General features: G+C 46.1%; 1 protein-coding gene across 1 annotated transcript in view; it reads left to right on the forward strand.

Moving 5' to 3' along the window:
• Nucleotides 1–17,803, forward strand: part of ANO2 (anoctamin 2) — a 347,947-nt gene that overhangs the window by 309,837 nt on the left and 20,307 nt on the right. Inside the window, exon 20 of the mRNA XM_080812555.1 lies at nt 232–377. Coding sequence (XP_080668681.1) covers nt 232–377 — 146 coding nt within the window. The remainder of the gene's footprint in view (nt 1–231; nt 378–17,803) is intronic.

Consider the following 17,803-nt stretch of genomic DNA (forward strand, 5'->3'; position numbering starts at 1 on the left):
TTTGAAGAAACTGGACCCTTTGTGGGGGGAACCTTTCATCATCCTGTTAAAAATCCTCATGTTGTCTTAGAGAGAAAAGTAGTCTTTTTAGTCCCTCTCTCTGTCCTTGGAGCAGAGATGACTTTAGTGTCAAAAAGCCTTGTTTTGTTGTTGTTGTTGTCTTCTCCTTCAGTCTGTAGAACTAACTCTGTCTGCCAGAGGCTTTTGATGACTGGTCCATTTCTTTTCCAGGAAGCTAAAGAAATTATTTCGGAAGCTGAAAGATGAGACGGAACCAGGAGAAACTGACTCTGCCCACTCAAAGCATCCAGAGCAGTGGGACCTAGACTACAGCTTGGAGCCGTACACTGGACTGACTCCAGAGTACATGGAGATGAGTAAGATCCTATAAATTTTCCTCCCATTTAGGGGAGGTTGACATGGGGGTTCTGCATGGAGGTCTGCAGGGAAAGGGATTAGGGAAATGATGGGGGCAGTCTCTGCGTCTTCTTGGGCTTCATGGCTACACAGTGTCACTTTCAGTGCCACATGGGAATGATGAGGGTAGGTCAGAAGGAACCCTGGAATGAGAACCAGGAACAACTCTATTACTACGTTGACACTAGGGTGATACACTCTTCTCCTTGGCTTTCTTCTCATCTATGAAGTGAGAAGTTTGGTCTCTCAGGTCCCTTCTCATGGTTTCTGTCATTGATGAATGTGAAATAGTGAAAGGGAAAGAATGAAACTTGAAATTTAGAAATGGAGCTTCCATTAAGGAAGAGTAAAGTAATTCTAGGACACTCAGGCCAAGGATACAGGCATCTTTGACATGGAAAATATAGGAGAGCCCCCCATTCTACTCAGGTGGGGCTGCGTAAAGTGTCAGGTTTTCTCTTCAGAAGTTGGGATGTTTTGTGTAGGGGATGAGAGGTAGATTTCTAGTTATAGAGCCTCTTGCTGTTCTTGGCAAAGGCTGGAAAGCAGGAGCACATATAGTACAGGCACATGGAACACAGTCTTTTCACATGTGGGTTAAAAGCCGTGAGTTCTCCATCATAAGTGTACTAACTTAGATTAGCAGCCTTCAGGCTCTTGGTTGCTTGGGACTAGTCCTGACCTTTTACTGGGGTGGGTATTTGAGAAGTGTCTTCACAATATTTGGAACTAATGAATTAAAAACATAGGACCAAGAGGTCAGCCACATCATCTCAGCATTTACTCAATCTAGAATGTGTGAAGAAACATCAGTCAGATCCATTAGAAGAATTACTTGGTATCCTATCTTTGGACGTGTCATTGTCTTCTCGTAATGGCTCTTGCCTCCTCTGGTTCATCACTTGTAATAGGGCCCCCCCGATGCCTCTCTGTGCACCAGGTCCCCTACTTGTTACTTCTCATGGACATGTCCCCCTCTTCTGTTCATAAGAATGTGTGAATGTGAAGGGTAGAGGAATGGACAGGGTCTAGAGTAGATGGCTGTAAAAGGTCTGTTCTAGTCCTGGGGTTCTAGAATTCCGGGCAAAATCAGCACTTTGTAATCTTAAATAAACTCACCAGAGTAGGAACAATCATTATATCTGCTTCAGGAACAACAGGCTAGGACCCAGTTCAGGTAAACATGTAGTACCTTCGTCTGAGTGCTACTGACCGTGGAACCCTGTCTGGCCCTGAACCAGGTGTTTACACAGAGGTGATCGCGCATACTCCAGATGCCACTCCTCTGCGTCTCCATCCTGTCAGGCGGAAATTGCTGCCAGCGGTTGAGGCTTCCACTGGGGAAGGGGCTTACCTTAAAAATCCCTGGGCTCTGTCTCCCAGTGCCTACTCCCCCACTCCCACCCCCACTCCCCCCCTCAGTGGTCCATGCAGGTTTTTCTGGCCTGTCTGCCTGTCTGTCCAGATAGCTGGCTATTTCCAGGCTTCCTCTTTTTTGGGTCTTTAAGAGCAGAGACACTTGAGCCCTGGGTTCAAATCCTGACTCTGTGACCAGCTATTTGGACAGCTTTGGGTAAGTGGCTAACTTTTATGTGTCTCAATTTGCTTTAGCTATAAATAAATAAAAAAAATTAATAATAATAATAATATCTACCTCATGGGATTGTTGTATTTAATGAATTAGTATCTGCAAAGTGCAAGAAGAGTGTCTAGCACTTTAAAAGCTGTGTCAAGTACTGCTGTTTCTCTCAGGGGTCTCGAGGTGCCAGGAAAGCAGAGCGTAGGGATATATGGGCAGTCTGCCAGCCACTGTGGCACTGAGCGGACACCCACTATGAGTTCAGACTTGGGCACTCTACAAAGTAATGAGAAGAGGAAAACAACCCGAGAACTAGACTTAGTGGCTTCGGGAAGACGTTCATACCCCGATTTTGTAGAAAAATTCATTCTGCAGATTAAATGAAACACACACACACATGCACACACACACACACACACCTCTTTACAGGCTATCAGGGAACAAATAAACCATGTAATAGAAAGTTTGAAAATAGAGAAAAGAAGGGAGCGGGTCTCCCAAACTTACCTCATTTCAGCCCAATTTTTATTAGCATTTTGGTGCCGTTTCTTCTTAGACCCTTTTTGTTATGTATATGATTTTAATACAAAGTTGTAATCATATGCATACATTTCTTGCTCCTTTTTCAATTAGTATTAGATGAGTATTTCCAAGTTGTCATCTAATATTCAAAACTAAGAGCTGCGTGATAAATGATCCTTCTAATAAACTTACCGTAGTTGATTTGCTGATTCTCCAATGAAGCCCGTTGGAGGCTCGTTTTCCGATTCTTACCATATTTTAAGATTTATTATATGCATGTCTTCATGCATATAATCTTTCCCATATTTACTAATGATTCCCCAAGGTAGATTTTTACAGATATGATTGCTAGATAGAAGGTATGACCGTTGCATAGTTCTTGTTTTATTTTACGAAAATGCTTTCTAAAAGGATTAGACCCATTCACCAAGCCACAGGCAATGTAGTAAATACTCTTCCAGTGAATACAAATTATTTAGTATCCTGAAGTAATGTGATGTGAAGGAATTGACAGTGTACAGTAGGCTTGGGATTCTCGGCCTGTGGTCGCCTCATTCCACCTTGTTGATCTGAACATTCCAGACTCATCCTTTAAGACTGGCCTTTTGCTCTGCTTCCTCCGCGAAGTCCTCCTAGACCAGGCCCCATTCCTCCTAAGAGGATCATTAATTATTTGCTTTTTTGTCCCAGCATTATGTGTAATACACACACTGATGGTGTACCTTACAGAATTATGGTACTATTGCTCACATATCTGTTTTTCTGCAGACCCAGTCTCTCAGATTGTAAAGAGCCGTGTGTGGGAATCATGGCTTATTCATTTCCATGTCCTCCATGACCCAGCACATGATAGATACTCTCTGTGTCCCTGTATCCCTGTGTCCAATAAACAAAGATGAGTCAATGAATGCTTTATTAATTAATGAAGGAAGCTTTCTTAACAGAAGTAAGTGTTTACCAACTTTAAGTGGCAAATGAAGATTCATCTTCAAATTGGGGCCTGGTTGGTGGTGGGTCAAGGATGTTTTGAAGAGATTTCAAGTGTAGGTAGAAGGTTGGACTTGATCCCCATGGTCCCTTTAGATTCTTTTTGTCTACATATTAGTGATAAGTATAAGGGAGGGCATTCCAAGGAAAAGGACTCACAATGTCGTTCAGTTTCCTGGCCATGAGTAAGTGTTGCCAAAGCAAATGGTGGATTTTGGGTAGGGAGGGTTTGGTTGAAGGTCTGGTGGGTTAATGGTGAACGCTGATGATCAGACAAGTTTATGTTTCATATCAGGCCATAGGGAGCAGTTGTAAAATCTTGGCCAGTGTTGTGACTGTGTTTCCCTTTAGGAGACAGGCAGCGAGTACAGAGAGGGGTAGTAAGATAAAGGAAGGAAAAAGAAACAGAGGAGGTTTCATTCACTCGTTATTTCATTCATCAAACACTTACTAAGCATGTATGGGGAGGAACAAGTTTGGAGACCAGGACAGTCAACCATTCAGAATGATACTGATTCAGTCCACAATTCAACTGATACTCATTCAGTCTTCTGTGGAGGAGGAAGCTGAATCACACATGGCTTTTCCCAGCTGAGTTCCACAAACAGTCACTCCCAGAATTCTCTAGGTCATTAATTTTTTAAAAGATTTTATTTATTTATTTATTTATTTATTTGACACACGGAGAGAGAGAGCGCAAGTAGGCAGAGCGGCAGGCAGAGGGAGAGGGAGAAATAGGCTCCCCGCTGAACAGAGAACCTGACGTGGGGCTCGATCCCAGGACCCTGGGATCATGACCTGAGCCGAAGGCAGAGGCTTAACCAACTGAGCCAGTTTGCTAAGCTATCAGTCATTTTAGAGACATGACTATTTTATTTCATATTTTATATAAGTGCATGGACTATGTTTGTAAGTTAGGTTCCATTCATTCCTTTTGCCTCTGGAATATCCTCTTCACTCTGGGAGGGAGTATTTGCTCCCATGTACAATCAAAGTCTGGGCTGCACACTAAACTTTACCAAATATTACTCAGCATAGTAGTGTAGACTAAGTGAGGGTAGGGGTAGGCTCTGGAGTCAAACTACCCGGCTTCTAGTCCCAAGCCTTCACTGGCTGGTTACATGACTCTGGGCTTGATGCATAAAGTCAGCCAGGCTCCGTTTCCTCATCTAGAAAGCAGATTGGACGATAATAGCACCTACCTTACAGAATGGTTCTGAGAAGTAGGTCATGGATATATAGTAGTTAAAAACCAGTGCTTGGTACACGTAGGCTATCCATGAATATGACCTGCCGCTCTTCTCATTAAGAGTCCAATCTCTTTCCTTTTAATCTAGGAATTGGCTGAAAACAGTCTGAAGCCCAGGTTACCTAGGCGGCTTAGTCGTTTACGTGTCCGACTCTTGGTTTCTACTCAGGTTGTGATGTCAGAGTCGTGAGATTGAGCCCTCAGACACACAAAGAATCTGCTTGAGATTCCCTCCCTCTCCCCTTGCCCCTTCAGCCAACCCCCACCCCACTCACTCATGCTCCTCCATTCCCTGTCTCTCTCAAAGAAAGAAAGAGAAAGTAAGTAATAAATAGATAAAATCTTTAAAAAAAACAAAAAAACAAAAACCAAAAACAAACCTACACAACAGTCTGAAGCACTCAGAGTAGTGAGCGCTGGATGTTCTTCCCTACCCTCGAGTGTGGGGTTGGGCAGTAATGTTGATAGACTGAGGGTACCAGACTCCAAAGCAAATCTAAGAATCCTGCTCAAAATCATGAGATGTAAACACTCCAAGATGTTTGTCTTTTCAGAGAATTCTAAGCCCTTAGGGCTCTATTTGTCAAGTCTGGCATCTCAGATGGGCTCTTTTGTCATCTGTTTATCTAAAACCCACAAGCTTTTGTTCCTCCAGTCATCTAAAAAATAATCACTGTTGTCTTCCTGATTCAGAAATTCAGTTATCCCCCTTCAAGCCTTCCTCCAGCTTCTTGAATACAGCCCAAGTTTTGAGGCCCTTAATGTGGGCAACAAGACACGTTTCTTCTGTAATTCACATAGTCATTAGAGGAAGTCTCATTTTTCTTGGTCATGAGTTTACATCCTGTCAAACTTTAATAGAAAGGGGGATGCATTGTGCTTGCAAATGTACATATTCATTCACTTGGAGTGAAGGCCAGATCACGACCTTGGAGGCCCAAGGGTTTTCCATCCCCCACTGTTGTCTAGATGTGTCCACCAAGACCTATGAGTGTCAACCAATGGGTGGAAATGGGCGGGGCAGGTCTGCTCAGAGACCAGGGTTGCAACATCCTCCTGAAATTGCAAATTTGAACTTCTGGGTTCAGGAGTTGCATCCCAGAAATGGCATACAGCCTGTCTGCTCCCAAGACTCCTCTCTGACTTTGCATCAACTCCAGCTGGGGAGAGGCCTGCTCAGTATGATCCAGAATCCTTTTTATTCATGGCTCCTTACCTCACTGGTTTTACCTCTACTAAGAATTTTGCATTCCCACTTAAGCCCTCACAGTTCCTCCTTTTTCTTTTTCTTCCTCCTTTTTAAAATTTTTTAAATTAATTTTTAAAAGATTTTGCTTATTTGAGAGAGAGAGAGAGAGAGCATGAACAAGGGGAAGGGCAGAGGCAGAGGGAGCAGCATACCCCCCCGCTGACCAGGGAGCCTGACCTGGGGCTCGATCCCAGGATCCCACAATCATGACCTGAGTAGAAGTCAGATGCTTAACTGACCGAGCCACCCAAGCACCCCTCTTCCTTTTTATTATTGTCTGTGTTCCCCAGGCTATCCTTTTCATCTCCATGGCTTATTTGTTTTATAACCAGAAGTGCTTGCCTCCTTTGCATGACTGCAGACATTCTAACTTGCCCACTGCTTCCTTTTCCCCTCTCTTTCCCCATTACCTTCTTGCTTTTTAAAATGGCTTTTCTAGGGACGCCTGGGTGGCTCAGTTGGTTAAGCAGCTGCCTTCAGCTCAGGTCATGATCCCAGCATCCTGGGATCGAGTCCCACATCAGGCTCCTTGCTTGGTGGGGAGCCTGCTTCTCCCTCTGCCTATGCTCGCTCACTCTCTCTGACAAATAAATAAATAAAATTTAAAATGGCTTTTCTAAAATGCAGTCCAGAGCATGTTTTCTTTTCTACATAAAATCCTTCAACGTGACTGACTTCCCTTAAGTTAAAGTTCAAATATCCTGCAGGGCGTAGCTTCCAAGGTCACCCAGGAGCAGGCTCTATGAATGCGCACCTGCTTGTCTCCTGCTTCCGGGGCTGGATTTGCCAGTGCTGGTCCGTCTGCCTGCAGCAAGTTCTTGCTGAGTCGCTCAGGCTCAGACATGTCTCCGGGAAGCAGTTTTGGGTTCTTCCACTGACGGTTCTTCTCGTCCCCCACACCTGCTTTGGTAGAGGAAAAAATGTGAGTGTTTGAGGACAGAAGATCCCCTATTCCTACCTAGTCTTAACTGGCACAATTTCTGGAATGTAGTAAGACCCCAATAAAATGTTTCTTTTTTTTTTTCTTAAGATTTACTTATATTTGAGAGAGAGAAAGAGCACGAGCAGGTGGGGCAGAGGGAGAGAGAGAGAGAAAATCTCAAGCAGACTCCCCACTGAACATGGAGCCTTATGCGGGGCTCAATCTCATGACCCTGAGATCAGGACGTGAGCTGAAACCGAGAGTTAGAAGCTTAATTGACTGTACCACCTGGGCACCCCCAGTAAAACATTTCTTGAATGAATGGCACTTTAGCTCCCTTCCTTCAGTGGCAGAGGGAGAGAGGTCTCACTACTTTCTGTCCCATGATAGTTGGGCTGGCCTCCCTTTTCACTGTGGACATATTTAGATATATTTTTTATAGGCAGCACTTTTCATCTACCAAGACCGAAGTGAACCATGTTTATGATCAGGGCTTGCCTCAAAGAACAGTCCCTGCTGGCTTCAATTTGCTCCTTTGCCTTCGGGGATCAGGTCATCAGCGGAAGTGGACAGAGTGGAATGCTGTCCCTCAGACTCGGATTTAAGCTCAACTCCGATTTCACGTCTCCCTCCGCAGTGGCCCCATCCGGGCCCTCCCCGAGGGTACTGCTAGGTCAGGACCTGCGCCAGGCACTGGGCCCACAGAGGCAACGAATGGGACCCAGGCCCTTGAGGACCTCAGGGGCTAGCGGCAGAGAGAGGGAGCAGTTACAAGCAAGGGCCCCGTGGTCACAAAACAAACATAAAACAAACAACAAACAAAAAACAAAACAAAACAAAAAAACAGCTAATGGCGCTTTCTTCAGAGAGGCTGGGCCCTGAAAGCTTCCGTTTGACCGAGTAGAGGTGTGTACAGAGGATTGTCTATTCTCTTCCACCCCGGCTGTCTTTGCCCCCTCACCAAACTGCCTTGGGTTTTGGAACCCATGTACTGAGGCGGAGCAAACTCTGGCCTGGAAACAAGAGACTCCTCACCCAGCCTCCCCCTCAGGCTTGTTTTGAGGCATTAGACAAGGCCAGGAGGAGACTCCGTCCCTGGGGAGACATTTCTCAGTCCTCTGTCTGGAGACTCTGCTCCTGGGACCCTCCTGTGTTCCTGACCATAGGGATGCTTCATGGCCCACGAGGCCCCGAGAACATCGCTGTTCCTTCACATTTCTGTCTCCACACACCTCCCATCCAGGGGGTTTGATCTTGCCTGGGGAATATCTCTGGAAGCTGCTGCTTCTGCTCAGCTTCTGAACCTCTTGAACCTGGTGCTTTGCCTAGCACACCCTCAACATGGCCCCTCACAACCACCGCCATCTTGCTCCTCCCCTGTTTATGATTTCTAGCGTTAGCCTTGGTCTTACCATGCATTGTTCAAAGACTTCCAGGGTTCCGCTATCTTTACCAAGGCCCTGTGGGATGTTCTTTCAAGGTATGGAACCCTAGGCCTCTTTACACACCCTTGGTCCAGCCAAAATGGACCCCAGTGGTTTCTCACCTGCAGCCTCCCTTTCACTCCTTTCCTGTCTGACACTCCCTAGCCACCTTGCCCTGGAACTCCCTGGACCTTCTCATTCTGGTGTCACCTCCTCCCCAGAGCCTCTCCCTTCCCATGCTCTCTCCTCCTCTCCCCTTCCTCCTGCCCCATTCCTTAGGATTTTAGCTGCCCCCACCCCCACCCCAGGATTTCAGGCAAGCTGCCTCCTAAGACAGGGACGCCTCTGAAAGCTCTTGGTAGCTAATGTTCTGGGGACGGGTTCCTGGAACCACAGGGCCTAGCATAGGCCCCCCCACTGCACTAGCACTGAACACACACCAGGGAGTCCCGTGAAGGAGTGACTGAAGACAGGAGGGTATCCCTTCTCTGGCTCTCCTTTCTCTCACCAGCCTATATCTTACCTAGGCTGAAACATCTCCCTTCCAACAGGGCTGCAGTCAGTTCTCTGTAGGAATTGACTGATAATCCAGTGGGTGGATTACCAAGAGGGAGGTTAGCCCTGTTTCTCTGCCCTCCTCCTCCTCTCCTGTCTCCCCCTCGCCCCTCTTCCCCTTTGCTTGTGCCTTCTGCCCTCCCCCAGCTCAGCTCAGCCTATCATGTACTCCGTTCCCGTGAGTAAGCTAGGGAAGTACGAGAAAGTGTAACATGAACCCTTCCATGCTGCTCTCAGGTAGCAGCCCTGGGAAATAGCTTGCTGGGGGGAGGAGAAGACTGAAGTCCACGACTGTCAGAACCTTGTTGGGGGCGACAGTTTCTGCCATCCCTGGGGACGGCTGAGGTTTGGTGGTAGTAATCCTATCACTGCTTCTGATTCCTCCGCACCTCTCTTCACAGCAAGCCCTTTTGTCTTCAGATGATCACTGCAGGGCAGAGCAAGGAGTCTGTCCCCTTCCCCTCTTCACAGGGTGTCTGTGAGGTGGGAAGCGGGTGTGAACCCAGCTCTGCCTTTACCCAGAAGTGTGGCCCTGAGCACGTAAAGCATCTCTCTGGGCCTCACTCTCCTCCTTGACGTGGTAGGGCCATAGACCAGAGGGGGATCTTTCCTTGCGGAGATGTGACCCACTGGTCTGTGGTCAAAACCAGCTGCGGAATAGGTCACAGGTCAGGTGCCGCTACTACTGGTCATGTAGTTTAAAAATATAAGGTAAAGCAGAGTCCACACCACCCTCACTCTCTCACATTTCTAGATTATTTTCGAGTGGGAGAGCAGGAGAGGTTTCAGCACTCACAGAACCTGGCCGCCGCAGGGGGACTGAGTGGTGCACATAACCGTTGGTCACTGATGTCTTGACAAGACTAAAGACTTGCAAACCACTGGACCAGGCAACCTCCAGGGGGTCTTCCAGTGCTGGCACCCCAGTTCACACATCCGGCTAGACGTGCACCCTGAGGCCAAGAGGCGCAGGGAGTGATGCAAGGCGCCTAACATTGCCCTACAGCCCCATTAGTGAAACTGAGGCTAGAGCCCCTTCCCAGATCTCCAGATCATTGCACAAGAGACTTTCATCAGGACCCACAGGAACTTGGGCTTTCGTGGAGGGATAGGGGTAGAGGGAGCTTTCCTCTTTCCTTCCCAACAGGCTAGACCTCCCGATTCCAGAAAGACCCTTGTCTTGGGCTTTGAGCAAAAAGGAGAGCAGTGAAACCAAAGCTGCCCACTCCCTCTGGTGTGCCTGACATGGTGATCCCTGGCTCCACGCTCAGCTGTCAGCTTCCTTCCCCGTGATCCCCAGGACCACCCGTGCAGACAGGAAGTGCACTGAGCCCACTCTGAGCCTGTCAGTTGTAATGGTGAGGCAGGTCATCAGTTGAGGGAGGCAGCAGGGAGAGATGTATTATATTTACATTTTTCTAAATTGAGCTGGAACCGGGGCCCAGGGCCCAGCAGGCATGGGGGAGGGGCCCCGAGGTGAAGGGGAAGCTGGGAGTAGGGGGTGGGGTTGGGAGTCAGCCCGTGGAGGGGGCGCTGGCTGGCGGTAGGGAGCTACCTCTGGGCAGCACTGCAGCACCCGTGGTGGGGACGGGCTGGCCCCAGACAAAGAGAAACCTGAGAGGGAGGGATTAAGCTGGAGAAACCTGTGAGGGGGAGCAGCAAGCTTTCGAGGGAATCTCCAATATCAAACCCTTTTCCTGAAGAGCTTACTAAGGGGGACTTCAAGGGTAGTCCCCCACCCCCACTGCTGAGGGGAGGAAAGAATGCTCGCCCAAGAGCAGGCCATGACATTAATCATCACTGTCCCCAACCCCAAAATGAGGCTTCAGAGCTTTTTGGCCACAGGCCCCTCACAGCCCCGTCGTGGAGTTTTCCCCAGGGCCTGATGGGAGGAAATTCTTCAGTTGCTTTAAGGGCTGCAAGTATAGTTCTCTGACACTGACGGCAGTTTGGTTGTTACAGAGAGGAATTTGGCATAAGAAGGTAGGCCTGAATCTAATTCTGTAAGTTCCAAAGGAATCTCTTAATTAAGTTTTGTTGCCATTTTACCAGGTAAATAAGTGATACAATGAAACACCAGTAGCCTGTGTTCATGTTCATGAAATTGGGAAGGGAGCTTCTCAAGGGCAGGATTTGTGTCTTATTTATTCATAGTACCTAACCACAGGGCCTGGCATACAGTCGGTGCTTAATAAATGTTTGAAGAAGAAAAAGGAAGAATAAAGAATGAAAGAGGTGATCCTATAGCAAGGACCTTGAAGACAAAGTGACAGTTGGACTCTACAGCCATCTCTGTTCACCAGAGCTCTCCAGACACCCTAGCTGTGTCGATTTAGCTGGGAAAATCTACTGCTTGACTTCCCCATAGCTGGGGGCCAAGATGCCTTATTTTCAAGTGCTTATAATGAAGAAATGCTATCCTTTCAAAGGCAGGTCTCCTACAGCAATACAAATTGGTAGGCTTGTCCTGTCATCTGGGTGGTTTAGGCAAAGTATCCCATGCAATAGTCAGCTGCTGCTATGGTCAAGCTTCATAACAAATAGCCCAAAGTCTCAGTGACTTGCCACTGAGACAGAGAATAGAAAGCAATGGAAAGAGCTGGCTCCAGACATCACTGAGTGTCTTCCCTGGGTAATGATCAGGTAAAGGCAGCCACTTTTTAAAGAAAGAGTAGAAAGTTTCGGATGGAGCAGTGACTCAGATGACACCCAAGATCCCTTTCCTATTCTGATATCCTTTCTTTGGTCATGGGTGGTGGGGACCACACTGGGTAATTTCCAAGTTCCCAACGGACCAGGCATACAAATCTAGTCCCAAGGGTGTCCCAAGGTAAGTGATGAAATATTCCAGAGTATCTGTACAGTCATCAGCACTGAAGCCCAAATATTCTTTCATAGAACTCCAAGATTGTATGCTACAAGGCAATGGCTCAAAGAGCCAGGAAATTCCTTTCCCTGAGCCATCCTGTTTATACAAACTGAGTCATCTCACTGGATAATCAGGCACCTGCCATCTTCTCCAAATGGCATTTAAACACAGCTCAGGCAGTATCCAGGGTCTTATTCCAGTATTTCTGGGAAGTAGGGTGAGTCACAGGTCATCTCTCTCTCTCTGTCTCTCTCTCTCATTCTCTCCCTGCCACCACCCCCCCTTTTTTTTTGCTTTTGGAGCATACATTGCTTGTCATTTTCCATGCTAGGAGTCTCTCTCCCCATACATACTTAAGAGAAAAGGCCAGGGTATGTCTAGATACCATACCCCTCGAGGTTCTACAGAAGGCTCCTGACATGCAGGAGAGGCCCAGGCAGTGCTTGTGAAATGAGTGGATGAGTAAGTGGAAGGCAGTCTTTAAGATTAAAACTTAGTGAGACCTCCATCACTTTCCCGTTTCTCTTCTAGCCGTAATAGCCAGGAAGCTCAGAGTGCGGGCTCTTGCTCAGCCACAGCTCCGGAATGGGTCCTTGGAATTTGCACATTTGTTTCTCCCTCCTTTCCCTATCGTTTCCTTTCTCTCTAAAATTCTGTAAACCTAATTATGTGTTCTTTTTATTGACTTTTCTACAGCCCTTTGGGAACATGAAAGGGCAAAGGAATAAAGGAAACAAAGGTTCTCGCAGTCATGATTTGTTGCTTGGGAACTTCTTTCTGGTCATGCTTTCATTGTCCTCACTGGCTGTGTTACCGCAGCCCAAATGGGTAGAGGAGAGGACGGACAGACGGATGGATGGGAGGAAGGATAACTGGTCTTCACATTACCATTTTGCAGGTGGATAAAGTAAACAAGAGTGAGTAAGCCAGGTCGTTCATTTGTTCACAATAAACATTTACTGGAAAGTCACTAGGCTGTTCTCTGAAAATCAGAAATAAACCAGAGATCTCATCCCTCAATTCTCTCTAGTTTTAACAAGCTGAATTAGGGGGCGCCTGAGTGGCTCAGATCATTAAGCATCTGCCTTCGGCTCGGGTCACGATCTCAGGATCCTGGGATCGAGCCCCACATCAGGCTCCCTACTCAGTGGGGAGCCTGCTTCTCCCTCTCCCTCTGCCTCTGCATCTCCCCCTGCTTGTACTCTCTCTGTCTCTCTCTCTCAAATAAATAAACAAATCTTTTTAAAAAAGAAGAAGCTGAACTGGGTCCACTGATACAAGTTTTTTGAGGTGGCACAAATGCAGCCAGATAGGAGCAGTGACACAGAAAACAGCAGGGACTGTCCAACGCACCAGCCACAGAAGACGTGTGAGTGAAGATGCTTTGGAGAGTGAAAATATCAGTACAGATTGCTGGTTAATTGTCCGACAGGAAGATTAGAAATTAGATTGGAGAAGATCCAATAAAGGAAACCCTAGAGATACGAAAGCAGCTAGGGAGGGGGATGGACACTGTCGCATCAGGGCTGAGTATTTTCCTTTTTGTGTGGTGAAAGGACGTGGAATTTGGGTGACATCAGAAGCTGTCTTTGTTTCCCAGCTTCATCAGTTGTTAGGCCCGTGGCCCTGGGAAAATTATTTTACCCCTGTGAGACTCAGCTTTCTTACTTGAAAATGGAAATAATAATACTTGACACTGAAGTTTGTTTTTATGAACCAGAGAGCATGTGTCCTATGCTGGTAGATGTGTAGGAAATGCTGGCGGAGGTTCCGTGAAGTTTTGCTGTGAAGTTGGAGTTTTGCTTAGAGGCTATGGAAGGGGAGCGATGGGCAGATTTTTCCAGAAGACCATAGTGTCCAAGCCTTTAAGCTCCCCGTGTCTGAGAGCCACAATCTCCTGCCCTTTGCTGTGGTCATCAGCAGGGTTCATCCCAGAAGGCTCCCAAGGCCCCAGCCTCTGTTCCCAAGGTAGAGAAGAGGGCTGCATATGGACTGGTCTGCATCGTACTGTCAACCTGCATTCTGCTGTCCAAACTAGACTCTGAATTGTTGAGTAGCAGGACTCTCAGAAATCACTGGACCTTCTTCCTCCATCTGGAGAAACTAGTGTTTAACTGTTCATGTGGTGAAAAAGTGGGGACTGGCTCTCCCTTAATCACAAAGAAATGAAGAGAGTATGTCTTGCCTATCTGTCCCAATGTTGCATTTGTATGCAGTGAACTCTTAATATTTAAGCCATTCCTTCTAGCCTGTTCCTTCCTGTTGTGACTTCCAGAGTTTCTGAATTGAACCCGATCTGCTGTGTAAACCCCAAGTGACTCCATACAGACTGGAGAGGAATTCCACCTACTATCTTTATTTCCTGAGTAGTTTGTTTGGAAATTTGGATCTGTGGTTTTCATGACAGATCTTAACCACCAGCCATAGAACCAACCTTCAAATGCTTTCTTTTCTTCTCTTTCTTTCTTTTTTTTTTTTCCCCAAATCCAGATTGCTTTATTTTTGTTTCTTTTTTTTTAATTTTTCTTGTGTTATGTTAATCACCATGAAAGACATCATTAACTTTTTTTTTTTTTAATTTTTTATTTTAATAAACATATAATGTATTTTTATCCCCAGGGGTACAGGTCTGTGAATCATCTGGTTTACACATTTCACAGCACTCATCATAGCCCATACCCTCCCCAATGTCCATTTCCCCACCACCCTCTCCCGTCCCCCTTCCCCCCCGCAACCCTCAGTCTGTTTCTTGAGATTGAGTCTTTTATGGTTTGTCTCCCTCCCAATCCCATCTTTTCATTTTTTCTTTTCCTACCTCCCCCCAAACCCCCCCACCTTGCATCTCCCCTTCCTCATATCAAAGAGATCATATGATAGTTATATTTCTCCGATTGACTTATTTCGCTAAGCATGATACCCTCTAGTTCCATCCACGTCGTCGCAAATGGCAAGATTTCATGTCTTTTGATGGCTGCATAGTATTCCATTGTGTATATATACCACATCTTCTTTATCCATTCATCTGTTGATGGACATCTAGGCGCTTTCCACAGTTTGGCTATTGTGGACATTGCTGCTATAAACATTCGGGTGCACGTGCCCCTTCGGAGCACCACGTTTGTATCTTTAGGATATATACCCAGGAGTGCAATTGCTGGGTCGTAGGGTAGCTCTATTTTCAGTTTTTTGAGGAACCTCCACACTGTTTTCCAGAGTGGTTGCACCAGCTTGCATTCCCACCAACAGTGTAGGAGGGTTCCCCTCTCTCCGCATCCTCGCCAGCATCTGTCATTTCTTGACTTGTTAATTTTAGCCATTCTGACTGGTGTGAGGTGGTATCTCATTGTGGTTTTGATTTGTATTTCCCTGATGCCGAGTGATGTGGAGCATTTTTTCATGTGTCTGTTGGCCATCTGGATGTCTTCCTTGCAGAAATGTCTGTTCATGTCCTCTGCCCATTTCTTGACTGGATTATTTGTTCTTTGGGTATTGAGTTTGATAAGCTCTTTATAGATTTTGGATACGAGCCCTTTATCTGATAGGTCGTTTGCAAATATCTTCTCCCATTCTGTCAGTTGTCTTTTGGTTTTGTTTACTGTTTCCTTTGCTGTGCAAAAGCTTTTGATCTTGATGAAATCCCAATAGTTCATTTTTGCCCTTGCTTCTGTTGCCTTTGGCGATGTTCCTAGGAAGAAGTTGCTGCGGTTGAGGTCAAAGAGGTTGCTGCCTGCATTGTCCTCAAGGATTTTGATAGATTCCTTTCGCACATTGAGGTCCTTCATCCACTTTGAGTCTATTTTCGTGTGTGGTGTAAGGAAATAGTCCAATTTCATTTTTCTGCATGTGGCTGTCCAATTTTCCCAGCACCATTTGTTGAAGAGGCTGTCTTTTTTCCATTGGATATTCTTTCCTGCTTTGTCGAAGATTAGTTGACCATAGAGTTGAGGGTCTATTTCTGGGCTCTCTATTCTGTTCCATTGATCTATAAAGACATCATTAACTTTTGATGCAGTGTTCCAAGATTCACTATCGTGCCCTCCTTTTGCTTTGCTCTTCAAGTCAAGTGCGATGGTTGTGAAGCTTTATGGATCTGCTGGTGAATGTGAATTATTCCTGCCCCAGTGCTCTGGGAATGCTGCCATTAGAGTTCTAACTCTCTGACACCAGCAGGGTCTGTCCACATGTCCACCTTCTCCACTGTGCACTGTGAGCTCTTGGGAGGATGGCACAGTAATTTGTTCATCTTCATTTCCTAGCAGTAGACATGGTGCCCAGCATGTAGAATGTGTTCAATAAATGATTGTTGGATGGATGAACGAATGGTGACTGATGAACACTGAGAACCTTCTTAAATTCTTTCAGCACTTTAAATTGTTTTCCTAAGCAGTAGAGGCCCATGCTCACGCCCTCATTATCTCTTCCTGTTTAACGATCAACCGACACTTGCAATTCCTTTTTACACCGGATACCATCCGTGCTGAGCCCAGTGGGCTTCCCTTGCCCTCAAGGGAAGGTCATCACTGGGTACAGCCTTGAAATATGGGCTGACAAAATAAACAGTGATGACCTTCCCTTGCTCTATTTTCACATAAGTGTTTATATTAGGGGACTGTTTCTAGCTGAATCTTTGAGAAGACCAACACATCAACAAGTCCCTTACTCATTTCCTTGCATTGCTTGTTAGTGGTCAAAGAAAAGGAGGATTCTTAAGCCCCCAGTTTGTCATCCCCTTAAGAAGACTGTGTTGCTGGGGTGCCTGGGTGGCTCAGTGAGTTAGGCCTCTGCCTTCAGGTCAGGTCATGGTCTCAGGGTCCTGGGATCGAGCCCCGCATTGGGCTCTTTGCTTGGCGGGGAGCCTGCTTCCCCCTCTCTCTCTGCCTGCCTCTCTGCCTTCTTATGATCTCTCTCTGTGTGTCAGATAAATGGGTGGAATCTTTAAAAAAAAAAAAAGAGAAGACTGTGTTGCTTTTACTAAGCTAAAGAAAGTTAAGGGAAAAAAACACTATCATGATTTTCATTAGATTTAGACTCTCCTAACTGACTGGTTTTATGCTCACTTTCTTCCAAATCTTCCATGCAAGTTACAGCACAGAAAACTGCCGTGTCAAGGTGTCAGCATTTCATGTCCCATCTCTCCTCACCATCACTGAGTCCCATGATTTCCCTTCACACAGTTGAGTTGACCTCTTTTTGTATCTGTTTTGTGTTTACAGCTGGTGAAAAAAATAACCTTATATTTATGAACCAACTAACCTCTGAACACCTGCTGTGGGATAGGCACCACACAAAATTGTGAGGACTCAGAAAAGAATTTGATATGTCCATGGTCCCCTGGGGTTCCCCATCTAGGGACTGAGTTGAGTAGACCAGTAGAGCTATGTATGCAAGGCCCGATGGGAGTGAGTAGGAGAGATGACTGTGGCACTCACTTCTCCCTGGGCGAGGTGGTGGGACTAGGGTGGAAAAGGTTCTTTATAAAGAAGGTTAGGTTTAAGTCAGACCCAAAATGCAGATTGTAATTCATTCAGCACATGAGAAGAGGATGAAAATGAGAGCAGCACAGATAGTAGAAGTATATATGAAGGCTCAGAAATACGGAAAACATGATGAGTTTGAAATGGTTGGAAAGCAGGCAGAGTTGGTCTCCAAACATACCAGCTAAATATTAGCCCTGAGCTCAGAGCATGGGTGGGAAGGAGATGTGTTTGGAAAAATAAATTAGGGTTAGATCACAAAGGTCTTGAATGTCACAATACGGATCTGGGCTTGTGTGTGTATGTGTGTATGCATACAGGCATATGTGTGATGGGAAGGTGGATATTTTCACTAAAGAATTTTAAATTAATGAGTAAAAACTGTGCTTGATCAAGAGGTCTGCCACAAATCCTGGTTAATCTATTCTACCTGACGCACTATTTTTCTTCCTGAAGCAGATTGTCTTGGAATGTCCTTGCTGGAAGCCATCTTGTTCAGTTTAACCCGCTCCTCCTTGTTATTTTAACCTAAGCCCAGGTAACGAAGGCCAAGATT

Source organism: Martes martes, assembly GCF_963455335.1.
Source record: "Martes martes genome assembly, chromosome: 8".
NCBI classification, from domain to species: Eukaryota; Metazoa; Chordata; class Mammalia; order Carnivora; family Mustelidae; genus Martes; species Martes martes.